General features: G+C 30.1%; 4 protein-coding genes across 4 annotated transcripts in view; 2 read left to right on the forward strand and 2 right to left on the reverse strand.

Moving 5' to 3' along the window:
• The window catches only part of Adcy2 (adenylate cyclase type 2 Ac76E), a 40,881-nt gene extending 37,885 nt beyond the window's left edge, over window positions 1-2,996 (forward strand). The window contains exons 14-19 of the mRNA XM_018520651.1: window positions 228-465; window positions 688-854; window positions 943-1,180; window positions 1,591-1,845; window positions 2,119-2,236; window positions 2,446-2,996. Coding sequence (XP_018376153.1) covers window positions 228-465; window positions 688-854; window positions 943-1,180; window positions 1,591-1,845; window positions 2,119-2,236; window positions 2,446-2,711 — 1,282 coding nt within the window. The 3' untranslated portion in view covers window positions 2,712-2,996. The remainder of the gene's footprint in view (window positions 1-227; window positions 466-687; window positions 855-942; window positions 1,181-1,590; window positions 1,846-2,118; window positions 2,237-2,445) is intronic.
• Window positions 2,997-4,389: 1,393 nt separating this feature from the next.
• Window positions 4,390-11,522, reverse strand: Hexo1 (beta-hexosaminidase 1). The gene is given in 6 exon segments (XM_018519007.1): window positions 4,390-4,876; window positions 5,194-5,324; window positions 5,820-6,331; window positions 7,191-7,634; window positions 8,636-9,044; window positions 11,248-11,522. Coding segments are annotated over 6 exon segments (1,797 nt in total). The 5' UTR covers window positions 11,313-11,522; the 3' UTR covers window positions 4,390-4,640.
• A 2,029-nt stretch (window positions 11,523-13,551) lies between these two features.
• Window positions 13,552-14,646, reverse strand: MED10 (mediator complex subunit 10). The gene is made up of 3 exons (XM_018519711.1): window positions 14,525-14,646; window positions 13,934-14,017; window positions 13,552-13,861 (listed from the first exon to the last, which is right to left on the reverse strand). The coding sequence occupies exons 1-3, from the start codon at window positions 14,644-14,646 to the stop codon at window positions 13,672-13,674; spliced, it is 396 nt and encodes a 131-aa protein (XP_018375213.1). The 3' UTR covers window positions 13,552-13,671.
• Window positions 14,647-15,783: 1,137 nt separating this feature from the next.
• The window catches only part of LOC108768297 (cell wall protein DAN4-like), a 3,595-nt gene continuing 505 nt past the window's right edge, over window positions 15,784-18,873 (forward strand). The window contains exons 1-3 of the mRNA XM_018518683.1: window positions 15,784-15,857; window positions 16,747-17,547; window positions 17,980-18,053. Coding sequence (XP_018374185.1) covers window positions 15,843-15,857; window positions 16,747-17,547; window positions 17,980-18,053 — 890 coding nt within the window. The 5' untranslated portion in view covers window positions 15,784-15,842. The remainder of the gene's footprint in view (window positions 15,858-16,746; window positions 17,548-17,979; window positions 18,054-18,873) is intronic.

The raw sequence follows: 18,873 nt of genomic DNA on the forward strand, positions 1-18,873 counted from the left end.
AGATGATTTATTTTATTTATATAATTCAATTAGACATATTCAAAATATTAGGTACCGCGGAAAGTTCGTGTCGTTTTTTTCCTTATAAACGTCTCTTGAAAAAACGACACAAACTTTCCGCGGTACCTAATATTTTAACAATTAATTTATTAAACTTAATTAATCTCTTTCATTAATTTATTTCTACTTAATATTTTAAAAATCAATTTTATCGTTTATTTTCACAGAAGCATCATAGTTTACGGTTGCTTTGCAGCTGGTTTAGCATCTCTAATTATATTCGCTGCAATTTCTTGGTTTAGTGGAAAAACCGACTCTGAAAATACTGAAGAAACGACAAATCAAATCGCACTTAGCTGGGGTATCAGAATAACAGTATATTTAATAACGGCACTATTAGCTATCACATCATCAGTCATTAGTCTGATCGAAGTTGATTACATTGCAGGATACAATATTGTACCAGTGTGTATATTAAAAATTTTCCGATTATTTACGTCTTCAAAAAAATATATTGCATGGTTATCTTAGAAATTTTTAAACAATTCCTTTTATATTATTTATTAAGTGGAAGTTTTAAAAAGCATTATTTATCATTATTTTTTTATTAATATAAAACTTTTTTAAGACAAATTTATACGCTTACATGGTTATTATCTATTTGCTTTTAATAAATAATATTTTCAGGTATATATATATTCCCCAGTAATAGCATTAGTAGTTGGCTGGACACACTTGAGGGTCGATTTCTTGCTGAAGCTAGGCGTAATGCTCCTATCCGTTACCATAATACTCGTAATCTTCTCTCAAGCACCAGTAATCCAAATGTACTACGAGAACTACCTTGGCGCCAAGTAAGTGAGGCATTCTAAAAATTCAAACAGCACATGAGATAAATCGCAAGCTCGGTCTTGCAATGTTACGTGAGCCACATTTTCGCAGGTTTTACGGAGTCCATTATCTGATGCAAGTGGGATATTTACTGGTTCTCGTCAGTCTGATACTGCACATTCTCGACAGACAAGTAGAATATACATCCAGAATGGATATTTTATGGAAGAGTAAGTTGAGAGTCGAACAAGACGAGGTAGAAACCATGAGAGGCATTAACAAGATTCTCTTGGAAAATATTCTTCCAGCGCATGTGGCTGATCACTTTTTAGCTACGAGAGCTATGCAGGTCAGCTCTTAAAATTTCGATTTTCAGAATTATTTTCATCGTGTATGCAATGAATTAATTTATTAAAAAGTAATAATTTTGATAAATCTAATTTATATGCCATAATTAACGAAATTTGCACATTTCAATATACATAACTGATACATAATTAATATTCGATAAGCACTTAAAATATACCACAAAATAAATGTACAGAATATTCAAACTAGTTGTTTATTCTGGAATCATGAATAGGAAAAAAGTTATAACAGTTTAAAGTAATTAGAAGAATTTTGATATTAGTCATACATTAAAATTTTCTGTTCGGGTTTCCCAGATAATATATTTCCGATCATAGTAACTTAGGATTAATAAAAATCAATTAATTTATTAGTTTATTGATATTGAAGCAAAGGTTATTGTTCTAACAGGAACTCTATCATGAAAGATATAGCAGCATTGCTGTGATGTTCGCGTCAATTCCGAATTACAAGGAATTTTATGATGAAACCGACATAAATAAACAAGGTCTCGAGTGTTTGCGTCTACTTAATGAAATCATTTGTGACTTCGACAAGCTCTTACTCAAGCCGAAGTTCTCGGGTATCGAAAAGATTAAGACGATAGGTAGTACTTATATGCTGGCGTCCGGCCTGAGCCCAGGAAAAGAGGATGGTGATGGCAAAGTAAGATCATAAAATTACATTTTATGAAGTCGAAAGCTTAAGTAATTTTTTTAGAAACCTGTTCTGTTTATAACATTCTATAATAATCAATGTGCATCTTAATTAATTTTGATTTATTTTTGAAAAGCTATTCAAATAAAAATATTTATCATGCGTAAAATAATTCCATATGATAAATCGATGTGTACACATATATGCTTAGAATATTTTTATTATTTTTTATTCTAATAGAAAAAATTCAAAACAATGTTGTTCTTCATTTGTTTTATGCAGGACCTATTGAAACAACAAGACCACAATGTGATCGTTCTCGTCGAGTTTGCCATCGCGCTTATGACGATTCTGGATCAAATCAATAGGGATTCTTTCCAGAGATTCAAATTGAGAATAGGTAATAACATATGAAATAGGAATATTATATATTATCGTTAACGCTTTCATTATTAAATTCTTTTTTTATCAAAATACCTTTTTTAATTTAAATATTTTTAATAATATTAAATGGTAAACAATTGCGTAATGAATTATATACATATATTAACATTTGTCAATTGTCATTTTAACTCTGTGAAATAAAGAAATAATATATTTTTATTATAGGCTTAAATCACGGTCCGGTGATAGCTGGCGTTGTAGGTGCCCAAAAGCCGCAATATGACATTTGGGGAAATACGGTAAATGTGGCTTCTAGAATGGATAGTTGCGGTGAGATGGGTAAGCTTCAAGTCACTGAAGACACTGCCAAGATTCTTATCAACGCCGGATATGAACTTGTTTGTCGAGGACCGACATATGTGAAAGGCAAAGGAACTCTTACAACGTATTTCGTGAAGACACCTTTTGACGATAAGGGAGACAACTATTAGCAATGAATCACGAATCATTGAAACAGTTTAAATAGAATGAAAAAATCAAATTTTATCTCGTGATCGAAAAAGGTTTCTTCGATGGTACTATCTTTACAAAAAAGCGAAGTTCGAAACGTTGCAGGAAATAGAATTTCGCTTAAATCATCTAGACGGATAAGAAAGATATATTGTTGAAAATCAAGTGTGATTTTAGAATTTTAACGCTCTATTTATCTGTTTATGTAAAATCTGTAAAATATTCGTGGTATTTACTCATTTAACTTGTAAATAAAATTTTAATTTCGCGAGAAGATATAATATAAAAGAAATTACATTATCTTTAAATTTATCATCAAAATTGAAATATTTGCAATATATATTCAATATATGTAATAATAATTTTATTATTTTCTATTTTAATTTTATATATTAAAGCTCCTGTTCACTATCTCAGATTGTCACAAGAAATAAGTAAACAAAAGCTTTAAAGAAAAAATAAATAATCGACATATGATTCATAAGAATACAAATATTCCGGATTACTAATTTCTCGATGTTTTATTTTGCATTTAAAAGAAAACGAAAAATAGTATAAATAATTATCATTGTTGAGAATTAGAAAATGTTATGTGTCAGAGACAAAGCAAATGATTTTTTTACATACATTACTTTTTACAAGATACCCCAGAATCAAATTGCAGAAAAATTTCAAACACTGACCCAATCCAGCGTTTGACTTATAATAAGTAATCGTAAGTATACCGTACCTGTCTAAGTAGATTATCTGTATATATACGTATATCTTCTTTATGATAGATGTATCGTAACACAATTATTGAGCTTCGATAGCTCATGTCCATGGATTCTCATGGAAAAATAAGTAGGCACCCTTGCTTTCTGTGTTCTACAGTCGCCTATCGCGGAGACTGTCGCTGTTATGCTTTACACAGATTACGAATTTAAAAACCGGTTATGGGATGAGGGATTGAATCCAAAATCTAATTTTACGAGTTTGCCGTTCTCACATGAAGCCACATAGCATATACAAGAATTAATACATATAGGAATGTATATATGCGTATCGAAATATATTTTCGCAGCTCTCAAAAAATATCGATTATGTACCGCAAATATTTATTTTCTGCGATAAATAAATTTCGAATTTCATCAAGAAAAACAATGATAGCTCCTCAATCAATCATCCCGATACATATTCAATGTACAATATTGGTTTATATAGCTAGCATTTATAGGCTGCATTCAACAGAAAAAGTAGCTTTACACATACAACTGTTGTAAGACTTTTTAATATGACTGGTTCTTGCATTTATTTCATCAGTAAATCTAAATGTATATATAAATTATATTATTGAATAAACTTTCAACAATTGCAAAGCTGCTTTTTCTGCTCAACGCAGTCATCTATTTTTCTTCACAATTCGAAAATATTATGAATGTGAATAAAAATATGGTGATAAGGTTCACTCCGATTATAACATCGTTATCATCTCTTATAATTAGAGGATAAATCACATAAGTTTTATTTTATAAAATGTTAATAAACATTTTAATTATCACGACGTAACTTATTAGATAATCAGATTGTTCTTAATTAAATATCTAAGTTTGTATAAAATAAATGAAAAAAATATGTGATTTCTTTTAAATACAAAGTATGTGTTTTTTTTTAAGAAAAATTTAATTTTTATGCAGTATAATTTTTGCACCGTAATTGTAATCGAAGTAATATGAAACTTTTGAACTTTTTATCAAATGGTAATGAGATTTCTACGAAGGCAAAGAAAGGAAAAAAAATGTAAGAAAAAGCAAAACGACGACAAGATTAAAACATGATGATTTAGTCTAATATCAAATGTATAATAGAAACAATGAAATTGCGTCAAAGCAAAATAGATACAAATTTTTATAACATCATAGATTTATTATTTACGCGTAGCACGAACCTTGGTTTTGCAAGCACCACTCAGGTTCTAAACTGTCCGCGTTGATTTTTTGTAATTCGACGAGTCTTTGGCGATGCTTCAACATTCTGTGTTCGGCGTGATGCCATTTGGAATTCGGCTCGCTCCACAACCTTTCAGCCATCGCGGCCGATCTTGGCCACAATTTCATATCAATATTCGCGCTGTCCGCCTGTTCGGTCCAAAGTGCTGCTTCTCCACCTATAAAACAAATACATATAACACAAATACGTGATCAATCAAATTGTAATTATTCAACGTATCAATGTTATAAACTACATGTGTTAACAAATGTAAATGTTAAATCTGTATATTTTTTTCTATCAAATTAATTTTAATCAACAAGTCTTAATAATATTTCTAAGCATTCTCTTTTTCTTTTTGAATGTATTAAGATAACACATACAATTTTTAACAATGCAACAATGACTTTAGATGTGATCTTTATTTAACGTTTTAACATTATCTCATAACGCATAATTCATAAAATTTTAATAATACTTTAACAGGGAATTTACCTAGAATGAGATGCTTCTTATTTCCGTATCCTTGTTTCTTGATCATCTCTAATGGAGAATTTTCGTAGATCTTTTGCCAACCAATGTAAGGCGAGCACCAATTATTGCCTTCGCCTATCCAAGCTCCAAATCTATGAAAAAAATATATATATATAATTAATATTTAATCTTAAGAAGATTTTTTATTTACAAACAATCAAATACTGATACATTTCTAATAAAAATTTTTTAGAAATTGTCACATAATTTTTCAGAATTTCTACATAAATTTTAAAACTTTTAAAAATTCACCATTCTTATATAATTTTCTAAATATTTAAAAAAATTTCTCAAATTTTTTGTACGACTTGGTACACTTTTCAAAAATATTGAAAAAGTCCACATCTTTTGTAGAATTCCTTTTACAATTCTTTATATACACGAATTCTAAAACATTCTACGATTTTTCATCTTATAATTTCCGAAGAAAATTTATATTTAAATCTATTTTTCAAAATCTTTATAAATATAAAATACGAAAACTTTTTTTCACATATTATGAGATATTATGAGAACTTTATCTATTTAATACGTTACAATATAAAAAAGATGAATATGCAACCTAATTCTACAAAATGTTTTCTTACCCACAATCAAGATACATAGCATCATAATTTGAGAAAATAATTTTGAAGTTGTTTTGCAACAACCGGCCGATAGTTGGATCATTGCCAAGTGTCCAAATCTGAATGATATATTTCTTAGGATCCAGATGTTTAAGATTTTCCTCGTTCGTCAATCCGCTGGTCCACAAGACAGCCGGAATATTCTTGCCACCGTTGGCAATCTTCAGTTTTTCCAGAGCTTTCTTCTGGAAATAATCCCACAATAGATAGAAGCTGTTATCTTTAAGATTCCACCCCTTCTTTAACATCCAATCGGTGATAATTTTTTGGGATCGCCAGCAGTTAATGTTTACTTCGTCACCGCCCATGTGGAAGATGTCCGGCTGTTGAAAATCTTCTATCATATCCTTATAAATTCCTTAAAGAACCTCGTACACTCTTTCACTAGTAGGATTCAACTGACCGCATGGCGGTTCTACGCAATAATTCATCCAAGGCTCAGCTTTGAAGCAAACTGTCGCATTGTCGCCAACCTATTTGTTAACATATAGTACTGTAGATTAAAGCAAAATTTTAGAAAATTCTTAAAAAGTTATAAAATTATACAAAAATTCTAACAAAATCTAAAATTGATACAGAAGTTATGAAAAATTATGCGAAGAATTCTAAAAAAAAATGTCACCAAGGATAATACATTTGTGATCTATGTATTTTATTTCTCTCATAATATGTATTTTTACGATATTACAATGTACAACAAATTAATATATACATTTTTCATATTGTTAATATTATGTGATCAAGATATGTGCTTAATCTTTAATAAAAGTGATCCTTAAAAAATCATAAACAACATCCGTGGACATAATACTTTTTAACTAACGTTTATTAATGCAAATACAGATGTTAATTGCCAAAAACAAGAGATGCGAATAATTAAAAAGAATTAATATGGTTAATTAAAAAAACAATTAGACAAGCCCCTCTCTTTTATGTTCATATTGAAATATGGACTTTTTTTATTATTTTCATTATTTTCAATGATCAAAAAAACACTTTTTGAATTCATAAAATTAATTAATTAATATTTCTTTTCGATTAATTGAGATATACTGGGGATTTATGTGGAAATATTGTCAAAATAATCTTTATTATAATGCTTCAAGTATAATTCTTATTCTTCACCGTAAAACCTTTTAATGGTTTACGCTATAAATTTATGTTCTAGACTTTTTAGAGTTATTATTTTAACTTTTATAAATAATATATGTAATATACTCTTCATGATAAATGGGCACATCTCTCATCATAATTTTGATTTATAAGTGAATCGAACATCAGACCGTAAATCACCTTTATTTGCTCTGGTGTAATGCAGAAATTATTACTCACCCACTGCCAGCCTTCGCCAACATGCGCAGGTGCATCAAACTCTGGCAGGACCCTAACTCCGCGAACCAAGGCGTAATCGACGATTTCCCTGATCGTCTCAGAGGTATAGATCTTCCTTGGCGTATAGCTACCATAATTGACGAAATTGGGCCATGTTCTACTGACATAAGGGAAACTTTGGGAATCGGTGATATGCCAGTGGAATGTATTCAGCTTGGACGCGGCCATACTGTCGATCGTCCGCAGAATCGTCTTCTTGTCGACATAGTTTCGGCTAGTGTCCAAAAGAATTCCACGGTAAGGATACTTTGGACCATCTGCGATATATATATCGCTAGCTATATAAATTTTAGAGTTCAATTCGTTATAGGCTATCAGTTGGTTGAGGGTCTCCAATGCGTGTCGAGCTCCAAAATATGTGCTCGCCGTTATAAGGGCTTCCACCTAGAAATTAATTTTAATGAATTTTAATAAACTGTGTATTAGAAGAGTGAGTTTTTTTTAGAAAGAAGTAATTGATTTAAAGAGAATGGAAAGAGAAAATAAAAAAGAAAGGAAAAAGTTAATAAAAAGAGAGGAGAGTTCAGTTAAAAGAAGTTCAAATTAAATTAATTACAAGAATATACGCAATTGTATAATAGAAAATGTGAATGAAATATGTAAACTTTCAGTCATACCGCGGAAATGATCTTAATTTATCTGACTAACGCATCACTAATGATCAATTAGAAAGATCATGTGATCATTAACGAAGCACAGCATGATCTAATGATGAAACACATTGAAACACTATATCTATGTATACATACTATGGATATATGTTGTACTTCTCTTGAATGTATAAATAAAAAAAAACTCGTTTTTACATCCAAGCTATCAAAGCTATATCAAAGCTTATATCTTTATTATAGCGATTATGAAATGTTGAAGTACTATTGGTCTGTTTTCTGTTCCTATACTAGACTGCACTAGAACTTTCGTTCTTGTTTTTGACAAATGTCAAACATATACTTATCTTATTTTAAATTCCAAAAGTGTACACTAGTTCAGCCACAGAAAACAGACCTTATAAAATAACGGAATTATTAACTCAAAGCTTAATTAGATAGCGAATGATACATAACAACAATATTTACATACTTTATTATTTTTAGGGTGTCTCAAGACAAAAGAGATTTTTATATTATATATTCGATATTCATAAAATTTTGACGTCAGTATTTTAGTTCGAGTAGCTGACAATCTTATTTATCTTAAGTCTTTTATTATTCTTATAAAAAACGTGACACAATTCTATTTTCGCTATTTACATAAATATACCATCTCGAATTAATCACAGTTGGGGTCCATAAAAATCAGTCGTTAATATATTTAATAAGAACCCAAATGTAAATTTATTCAAAGTGGTACTTTTTGCTTTTTTATCTTTCTTTGTTACAACTTACCTGACGATCGTTTGCAGATACTTGGAGAATGTAGCTCTCGTCCGTTTCCAAGGTCAGCTTGACGTTATTAAAATTAAGTCCTTCTTTAAAGCGTATCACTAAATTGGACCCGTCAGCTTTCAAAGATACGGAACCACTAAGCTTCTTCATATTCTCTTTCATACGATCAATGTTCCTTTGAAGAAGGTTTCCCACCGTCGATTGAGTGGAAATTCCGGCGAGCGCAATGTTCTCAGGATTAAGATGTGCCGTGGCCTGACCGATGGATATATGTCCTGTCGGCATTGGCCACAGATTACCTGTGCCGCAGGACAATTCGCACACATCAAGAGAAACCGGGTTATTGTCTTTTTTCGTGATCAGTGTCTTCTTGCACGTGCCGGTATCGCACTTGTAGTGCCAAGGAGAACTGCGTTTTGAAAAAGAGAGAATTTGGTTTTTTTTTCTAACACGTTTTAATTTTATACACCTAAACTAAAAAAAAATCTTAATTTCAAAGAAATATCTCTTTGCTCGTTTTTCAAAAAAATTATTTCTTTGGATTAATGAAAATAAGATATTGTACTTTCAAAGAAATAATATATTGTATTTTCAAAGAAATTTTCATTGATCTAAAGAAACAATTTTTTGAAATATGAGCAAAGAGATATTTCTTTGAAACTAAGATTTTTTTTCAGTATAGTAATAATTTCATGTAAATAATAATATATTCAGTATATTTTTAAGGGAATAAATAAATAAATAATAAGAAATAATTAATAAATTTTTCAATTTAATTAAAGACTAAAGAGAATTAAAGAATTGATGTATAAAATTGAAAAAATTAAAATTATTAAAATAATAAATCGAATGTCACGTACTTGATTGTAACTATTTAATCATCTTCTGTTAATATAGTTCTATATAAATTAGTAAAATAATAGCAACATAATTTTGATAAATTAAAAATTTATCTTATTTTTACATTTATTTATCAATAACATCAACTAATTCGCAATAAATATTACCCGCAATACACGGTATTATACGGACGTTACGCACAGAATTTAATTTGTCTAATGTCTATTATACGAGTACATAAAATGTGCAATAATGTACTCGATGAATACAAAAGCTCATAATTGAAGTACTTTGTTCATTCAAAATTTTCGTATTAAAAAAAAATTTATTCATAAACATATTTTATAATTATTTTACGAGTATTCATTTAAACAAAAAAGTAAACTAAAAAAAGACATCTTCAATAAACAATTTCCCCTTAATCGTAACTAATGATCTGTAGTAAATATATTCAATAAATATAAAAATATTAATATTTTTATATTTTTATCTTCCAAGAATAAATCAAATATAAGTAAAATAATAAGCCTTCGCAGTTGTTGATGTGTAAATAATATAAGCGTAAATATTATAAGGCGATAAGATACAGTTTACAAACAATTGGAATATATCCAAATTCAAATTTTAAATAGAAAAGTAAAGCTGACAATAGAATTTAGCATAAAAATAATAAAATAAATAACCTTCCATCACAACGTTTCCATCAAACGTTTCTAATACGTATTTACTAAATATAAATAAGATACAATATAAGTATTAACCAATTGTTGGTAAGTAAATAATATTTATAAAATGATAAGATGTAATTTGTGAACAATTGAACTGTACTTACCAACGAAATTAATAATAATTTTTTGCAATTAACTTATCAGCCTAATTTTACTTTTTAAAATTACATTTTATTATGTCTGTAATTATAAAAAAAAAAATTTTTTTCATAAAAGAACGTAAAATTGTTTTACATGTACATATAATTTTACCAGAAGAATTTTTACAAAAATAATTCTTATCGTCAAGAAGAGAAGAGGCAGATTATGTCTGCCTTATTACTGTTCACCGTTACGACGGCCGTGAAAGGATTTCTAAGTAAACGTTCACGCTGTATTCAAATCCGAGAAGTGCGAAAAGTAGTAGGAACTCTCAATAATTTTGCAAATGTCTTTGAACTTCGGAAAGATGCCGAGGCGATCGATGCGGTCTATTTCTCAGTGAATCCACCCACTTGTTGCTTTCACCATGTAGATACCCGGTGAATTACCTTTCTATTTAAAACTAACATTCACGCAGTTGCGATCAAGTAGTAATCCAGCTATTACTTGACCACTTTAAAGAAAGTACCTTTTTATGCATCGCTCATCTCTTTTTAAACGATAAAAAGATCACGTGACAACTTATTAATGCCAATTCAATGAACTTTTTATTGCTAAAAAAATATCATTAAAAGCGTACGAGATGTACGCGCTAATTTCAACCACGTGTAGAAACAAATGGTGACAATTATATAGAGAATATAATAAAAAAATTCGCTCGGTATATCAAAAATTGAGAGACTTGACATAATTTTAAAGAACCAAAATCTAAATCTACTGAAATTATGCTGATTTGAATTTGATCAAATATATCACTTGGTACCAAAATGTGAAAATAATATCTACATATTTCTATGCAAAAATGGCCAAGTGATTAATGCGAGTTGCATTTTCTTGTATCTACGATATCGAACAATATTCGATGAAGTTAAAAAGGGACGAATTTTTCAGCATAGTACTCACGTGAACCTCTCGGCTCCATTGACACCGTATTGGAGCGCGAGAATAACGATCAGTGGTGCGAACATGCCGCTTAAAGTGATCGCCAGGGCTACTGACTGTCGAACGCTCGATTGTCGTCCGCAGAATGATTTTATCCTTCGCTCAAAGATCGCATTCGTGCTATGTTTGCGAAGTAGAGGGGAAAAAGCCGAGTGGGGCAAACCAATGTCTTTAATGTGCGAAAAACGGCACGCGCATGGAATGCAAATTATTTCGCTGCATCACAGTGGATTCTGTTAAACTAAAGTTTTAAATATATATATACATATGTATAAAGTTATATATATACATACTTTTTATACATATATATATATAACATAAATAAATCGCAGATAAATTGCCGAGTTTAAAAATTGTATCGTTTTCGTATCTAATCTATTTTTTTCAATATATAATGTGGAGATATTATATCATAAAAATTATATAATTATTTATTTTTAACACAATAAATAATTTTTTTTGCATCAACATTCATCCATATACATCGAAAATTAAATTCCTCTTTTTCTCAGCTTACTAAATTTTATTGCATTATTTCTGCAATATAATACACGTAATATACGTAATTGAAAGAGTAAATATCAAATATTCACTCAGCTGTTCCTCATTGCAAAATATTTGTACGAGACAAATGTATTATCATAATAACTTTATACAATTGTACGCCTTATATCAAATTAAGTTATACCATTTGGAGTTACGTGAAGTTTATAGTTACGATTGTTGAACTCTTAATATATTTCACATTATTTTACAATTATAAAATTAGTTATAAAATAAATATACCTGGTAACCATGCAAATTGCACTTGACATTTAGTGCTTTCCATTTAGTGACACAAGTTGTGACAAACATCGTTCTATATTTTTCTTGACATTCGACAAGACAGAACGACACTTGTGTAGACTTGTGTCACCAAATGGAAAGCATCATTAATAGGTAATTATCATATCTTAATGTACAATACAAATTTTCCTGATTATATCCTTTCCTTTAAATTTTGACAATTCATCTCTAAATGATTTCAGTTTTTTATCCCAGCTATGTCAATCGATTTATTTATAGTAATATTTTTGCAAATTGCAGCAATTTCTTAATTAACCATTAACATTTTGACTACAAATAATTTCATATATAGGTGTTCTCAAAATAAAGCGTTATATGGAAAACAATCTCAAATTTTTATGTCAAAAACACGACATTTTTAGAAGAACTTTTCAGATAAGAGTTATTTGATTTCAGGGGGAAATATTACGGCATTTATTGTTTTTTATTTTATTTCTTAAGTCTTTCACGAAAATACCTTCAAACATTAGCTAACATCTGTGGTGTTATTTGTGCACGACGTATTCTATCCATCATATCTTCACGCGCTGTAGAAGCAGTTAATATAACACGGTTTTTTATTAAGTCCCAAAGAAAAAACTAATAATATTAGGTCTGGACGTGTTATATCAACTGTTCTCGCAATGTGAAGATATGATAGATAGAATATATCGAGCCTGTGCACAAATAACACCACAGATGTTAATTAATGAAGATGCTTTCGTGAAAGAATTCTAAAATATATTGAAGTGAAAGGACTTAATTTTGAACATTAATTTAATTTGACATTGATCGTTAATCCTTAAATATCTAAAAAAAATGAAACAAAGTTCAGTAAATGTTACACTTATTAAATTTATTAGTTTAAAATAAACATTTGTTATTGCTTGTACTTTTCTTCAGAAGTTGTTAGTTATCGACATTTTTTTTAATTCCAAAAGTTTAGATATTTTGTTAAATATCTTAGAAAATTATAGATAGATAAAAAATATTACAAACAAAAGTTACTAATTGCTTTTTTACCTAGAATATGTTACCATCACAAAAAATGTAGATTCTTATTTTAAAAAACAAAGTTAACCTTGAAATAAATAAAAAATAATAAATGCCATATTTCCTTCTTGAAATCAAATAATTCTTGTCTGAACCACCTTTAAAAAAAAGCCATATACCTGAGATAAAAATTTATAACGTTATTTTGAACACTTGGTATACAAGTGTAATATACAAGTGTTTTAATACAAAGAATAGCGCAATGATTATTCAATAAAATTTGCACAAGTGTTGGTTTAATTAGTGTAGGTTAGGTTAGACTAAACCAGGAACGTAAAAAATATAAACATTTCAATACTTTTTATCTTTTATAAGTTTCTTTAATTTTTAGAAAATTGCATAAGATATGCTTATAATATATACAAGAAAATATAATATTAATCATGCTTAAGAAGTGTTTTTTTAATAAATATAGAAGTTACCAAGAACATATATTACACATCGTGTGGCAGCATACGCAGAGACACATGTATCCATCAAAATCTTGGTCCTTGAAACTAAATTATCCTATTCATCTCCACGAATTGCTCTGTATTTGGTTAGTTCATGCGGGAAAACTCGATTCAACTCCACCAGCATGTTTGCCTTGAATTTCCTGTAGGCATCTATTTTTCCTTTGACCTGTTCATTTTTCGTCAAAGCCTTCTCTATACAGTCTTTGGTATATAATTGAGGATTTCTCCCTTGGTCGATGTAACTAAAACGAGTGTTTTTGTAATAATATATTTGTTAGATAAATAATTAATAACATCAATATTATTAGACTTACTCAAATACTTCCAATGGCACATGGACTTCTTGTACCTGAGACTTTAGCTTGTCGATTTCTTGTAAGCCATTGACTAAGCCTTGACTATACAAAGAAAAATATTTATTAAATTTCTAGATCAGTATTATTCAAGGTATTATAATTCTGGGATTTGACTTGATGTGTATCAGTGTTCGTACCTATTGCCTTTCTTTTTCCTGATGAAGATAAAAAAAAAGATAAAACAGGCATAAAGGCAAGCACACTTCTTAGAATCTAGACACTTGTCCTACATTTTTTTAAAATGAGTTTTACATTTTAGTGATATTAATTATAATTCATGATTAAACAAGGTCTGTCCTTCGTAACTAAAACTTCTTGTGCAGGGTTCATCTTTTCTTTTTTCTCAAACATAAAGAGAAAAAAAGGAAAAATAAATCATGCAAAAAATTCAGATAAGAAGAACAGATCTATGAAATCTCAAGGAAGTGTGCGGATCATAAATAATTTATAGGGCATATCAGGTATTGCATGATACTGCGAGGTTAATTTATAAAGGTAACGTTTCCACACATGAATATACGAATATACGCATGTTGCATGAGTACTCACATCTTCTGATTTAATACATTTTGCCCTTGAGGCTGAAAATCGCTCACTATAATGCGTATTTGTCGTACATTCTCGATAAACAGTTCCAATTGAGCCTCCAGATTCTCCAACGTGGACGCCATTTTTATCAGTTTGTTTATAGTCGCTCTTCGGCACAGATGTCGTTCATGTGGTTTGAGGTCACATGACCTACTCTACACTCTTGCGAAAAGCGCCAAATTCAATATGGAATTATCGTAAAGTTAGAAACATATTAAAAGTAAAGCATTAAAAATAAAATTTTTGAAAGTTTTGAAATTAGATATACATGTATTAAAAAAAAAAAAATTAATGTTTTGGGGTTCACCTATAATTATTTACAATCATTATATGTTCACCATAGTTGATCTACCACGATTAGATTTGATTTTCCTTCCTTCACTTCCTAAAGATAAAGTAAAAAGTGCGTTGCAGTGTTTTAAAAATAAATATAAAGAAACGAGTATATTTTAATTAAAAATCGAAATAAGTTTCACACTTACATGGTGTAATTTGCATATTTTTTTAGTGTGTAAATCATCATAGATATTATCGGGTGTTAATAAAATTAGAGAAATAGGAAAATCTAACTACACAGACCATATTTAGAATGTGCTTTTCAAGCAGAATATAAGCTATTATAACATATTAAAATAACGTCAAAATGGTTTTAAAATAAATATTAAAAATTATTTTTCAATTCATTAAGATTTATTTTAATATCGTTTTGACATTATCGGATCATGACTTGTTCTGTTTGAGTTATAACGATATTAGGACGCATTTAACATATATACTATAATTTACGTTTTATCATAGAAGCGCATATTTATAGTCGCGTTCAGCAGACTCAGGCTGGAGTCCCATGAGGTGTATTTACCGCGTATCGCGTAACCGCGTAACCAATCAGAGGTTACGCGATCGCGGTAAATACACCTCATGGGACTCCAGCCTCAGCTGTTGTGGAGCAGATCCGTAAGCACTCGCTATTATTGGTGCATTCTTCTAGATCATCCAATAGCAGCTAACGCTCACGGATCCGCTTCACAACAGTTAAGTCTGCTGAACGCGACCTTTATCAATGAAATAAAAACACAATCTGACGCGTTTGTTTCAAACTTTTCTTTGTTTCAAACTTCGCGCCGTCAATCTTGTTTTTCCCGCCAGCGAGTTTTGTTTATATTCCATACGTATGTGTACGCGATACGCACGCACACACACATAAGTGCGAAAAAGGAAGCGTTGGACTTGTTGGTATTCGGCGGCCGATCTACAAGGACGATCAATTTATTTTCCCTAAATGATGAGTTTCAGCGTAAGTAGAGTTGTGTTCTCGTATTACGTCTTTAATAGACAAAATATTTGCCTGTCTTGTGAATCTAAGATTTCATAAATTACCTACTTGTCTTATATCGCACGAGGAAGAATCAGAGTCGTCGGAGATTGTTGCAATCGAGTACCTTATCGTTCACAAATGCTTGATCATAAACGTGTTGATATTCGATGCTCTTGTATTTGACGGTCAAATTCCTTTTTAAGAAATGCATCTTCGTTCGTACGATTAACAGCATGTCTCAATCTTCTTTGTGTTGCAATGAAATAATTAAAAAAATTGGTGAATATCAAACGCCATGTCTTGCGAATACCGGCCATTAATACACCTAGCTTTTATACACGTATATTCGTTATTAATAGAAATTGAACAGAATAAACAATAGAACATTCGTATTATGGGATATTCGTATTCATATAATTAATAGATACAATACGTATACAGACCTTAATATAAACATTAAAATTAAGAAATTAAAATATTGATAAATTGATATTGTTAGAGGCTTTTTACAATAAACCATTAGTCATAAATTAAAAATCAAAAGCTAGAAATTAACCAATCACAATCGATTATTCTTTTCACATTCAATTGTGATTGGTTAATTTCTAGCTTCTGATTTCTGATTTATTAAGTACTAATGGTTTATTGTAGAATCTTATTTTTAGTTGGTGTTTACTGAATTTTGGAGGTTTATGAAATTATTTTTCATTCATGACTTATGGGGAGCATAAATTGATTTAATACTTATTAATTTATGTAGTACATAATTTTTTTATCTTTTTCTCAAGCTTTTTTCAGTGTTGAATTACTACAGAAAAATTGTCATTAATTAATAATAACGACGAAATTGGTGTCAACAATATTTAAGATGAAGACAACAACATCAACAACAAGTACATGGACACTAATGACGACGCCTGCAATGAAATTTACTGAATTTGGGACACTAAAGGCATTGACCACAACATCTACATCAACGACAATGACGCCGTCGACAGTAGCAGCATCAAGGAAGAGGAGGACATCTGAGACAATCATGTCAACGACTACTAAATTGACAACGACAACATCCAGAGTAATACCCGCAATTACAACAATGACGACATGGACGACAATGCCTAAATCAAAGACAATGATATCAACAACGTCGACAGCAGCAGAGATGATGGCGTCGAAGATAAGGACAGTATCAACGACTCCATTGACAACGACAACGTGGATGACAATGCCTGAGTCAACATCGATAACGTGGACCAAAATGCCTATGTCAACGACAATGACAGCATGGACCTCAACATTAACATCAACGACAATGATGGCGCCGATGGCAACAATGTCAGATACGAACGAGTCAAAGACGATAATATCAACAACGGCGACTCCATTGGCAACAACAAAGTTGATGACAATGCCTAACAACAATGACAACATGACAACATGGACCACAATATCCACATCAGCGTTAATGATGGCTCCACTATTAGATACAATGGCGTCAAATACTACAATAACATCAACAATGACAACTGCAGAGATGTTGACGTCAATGACAATGTCTGAATCAACAGCGACAACATGGACCCCAATGCCTATGCCAACGACAATGATGGAATTGGCCACCACATCTGCAACGTCGGCAATGGACGCTGAGACGCTAATTACATTACATGTTAGTGTAAAACTTTTATATATGTAACTTTCCCATAAATTAGTTATGAAATAAATTTATTTTTTAAATAAAAGAATTTATGGCAAGACTAATTGTAAATATATGTTAATTAAATTAAATTACACCATAAAAATTTGTTTTAATATTATTAAAGTTTTATAGTATTAATATTGGATAGATTATATACTTTTTTCTAATTTTCAGTTAATATTAATAATTGTTATTTGCACAAACACTTTACAGACTTTAGATTGGTAAGATTTATCAATTTCAATGTACACTTTCTGCTAATTGATTCTGTAAATATGTTTGAAATTTTATTTGTATTTATTAATGCATATGTTTTGTTTAATTTCATTGTTTTCATTATTAATTAATTTATTGTATTGATGTTTTTACATATGTTTTGCACATTTATTTCTTTCTTTTTAGAAAAAAGAATTAGATATTCTCGTAAAAAGAGCTGTCAGATCCGCTCTAAGAGATGAAAGACATGGAAGAGGAATGTGGAGAGGAAGGGGAAGAGGAATGTGGAGAGGAAGAGGAAGAGGAAGGGGAAGAGGAAGAGGAAGAGGAAGAGGAAGATACAGAAACTGGTATATAACACATAAAAGTGTCGTCTTTAATTTCTATTCTTACTAAAAATACATATTTTAAAATACATTATTAAAAATTAATATAAATGAATAATAATTTTTTATTTGAGGTAGAAGAGATACGAAATACCTTATAACTGAATACATACAAAAATACCTAAAATACATAAAAACATATCTACTACACATAAAGGTATAATTTCACATAGCGTCAAAGTGCTAGCTATAGTTGAGCGGCTATCCTCACTTTGTGGTACGTTTCTTCTTTAAAAGAACCGTCGACAAAATGCTAGCCGCTAAAGTCCTGCTACTTTTTCATGGAGCGACAAATTGCTAATTACTGTGGATTTATAGTCGTTAATATAAAATTGTTTTTTCTATACACTTAATTCGTGTATGAAATTTGCGTTTCAAAGTGCGTTTAAACTGCTCAAACAGTATTTTGTCAGCAACATTGCGAAATACAGGGTGGTCCAAAAGTTCGTTTACATTTCAAATGATGATTAAAAAAAAACTACTTATGTGAGATAAAAAGTTGAAATTTATTATTAAAGTACACAAATCGGGATTTTATTTCTTAAAAATAACATCGTCCATATGTGATCCTTGACTATTTTGACACTGCTGCAACCTGGAGCGGAAATTTTCAATGACGGCCTCACAAGTGTTTCGTGAAATGTTTCGCATTTCCTCTCGAATATTTTCCTTTAATTCCTCCAGGGACACTGGG

Source organism: Trachymyrmex cornetzi, unplaced genomic scaffold (genome assembly GCF_001594075.2).
Source record: "Trachymyrmex cornetzi isolate Tcor2-1 unplaced genomic scaffold, Tcor1.1 scaffold122, whole genome shotgun sequence".
In the NCBI taxonomy this organism is placed as follows: Eukaryota; Metazoa; Arthropoda; class Insecta; order Hymenoptera; family Formicidae; genus Trachymyrmex; species Trachymyrmex cornetzi.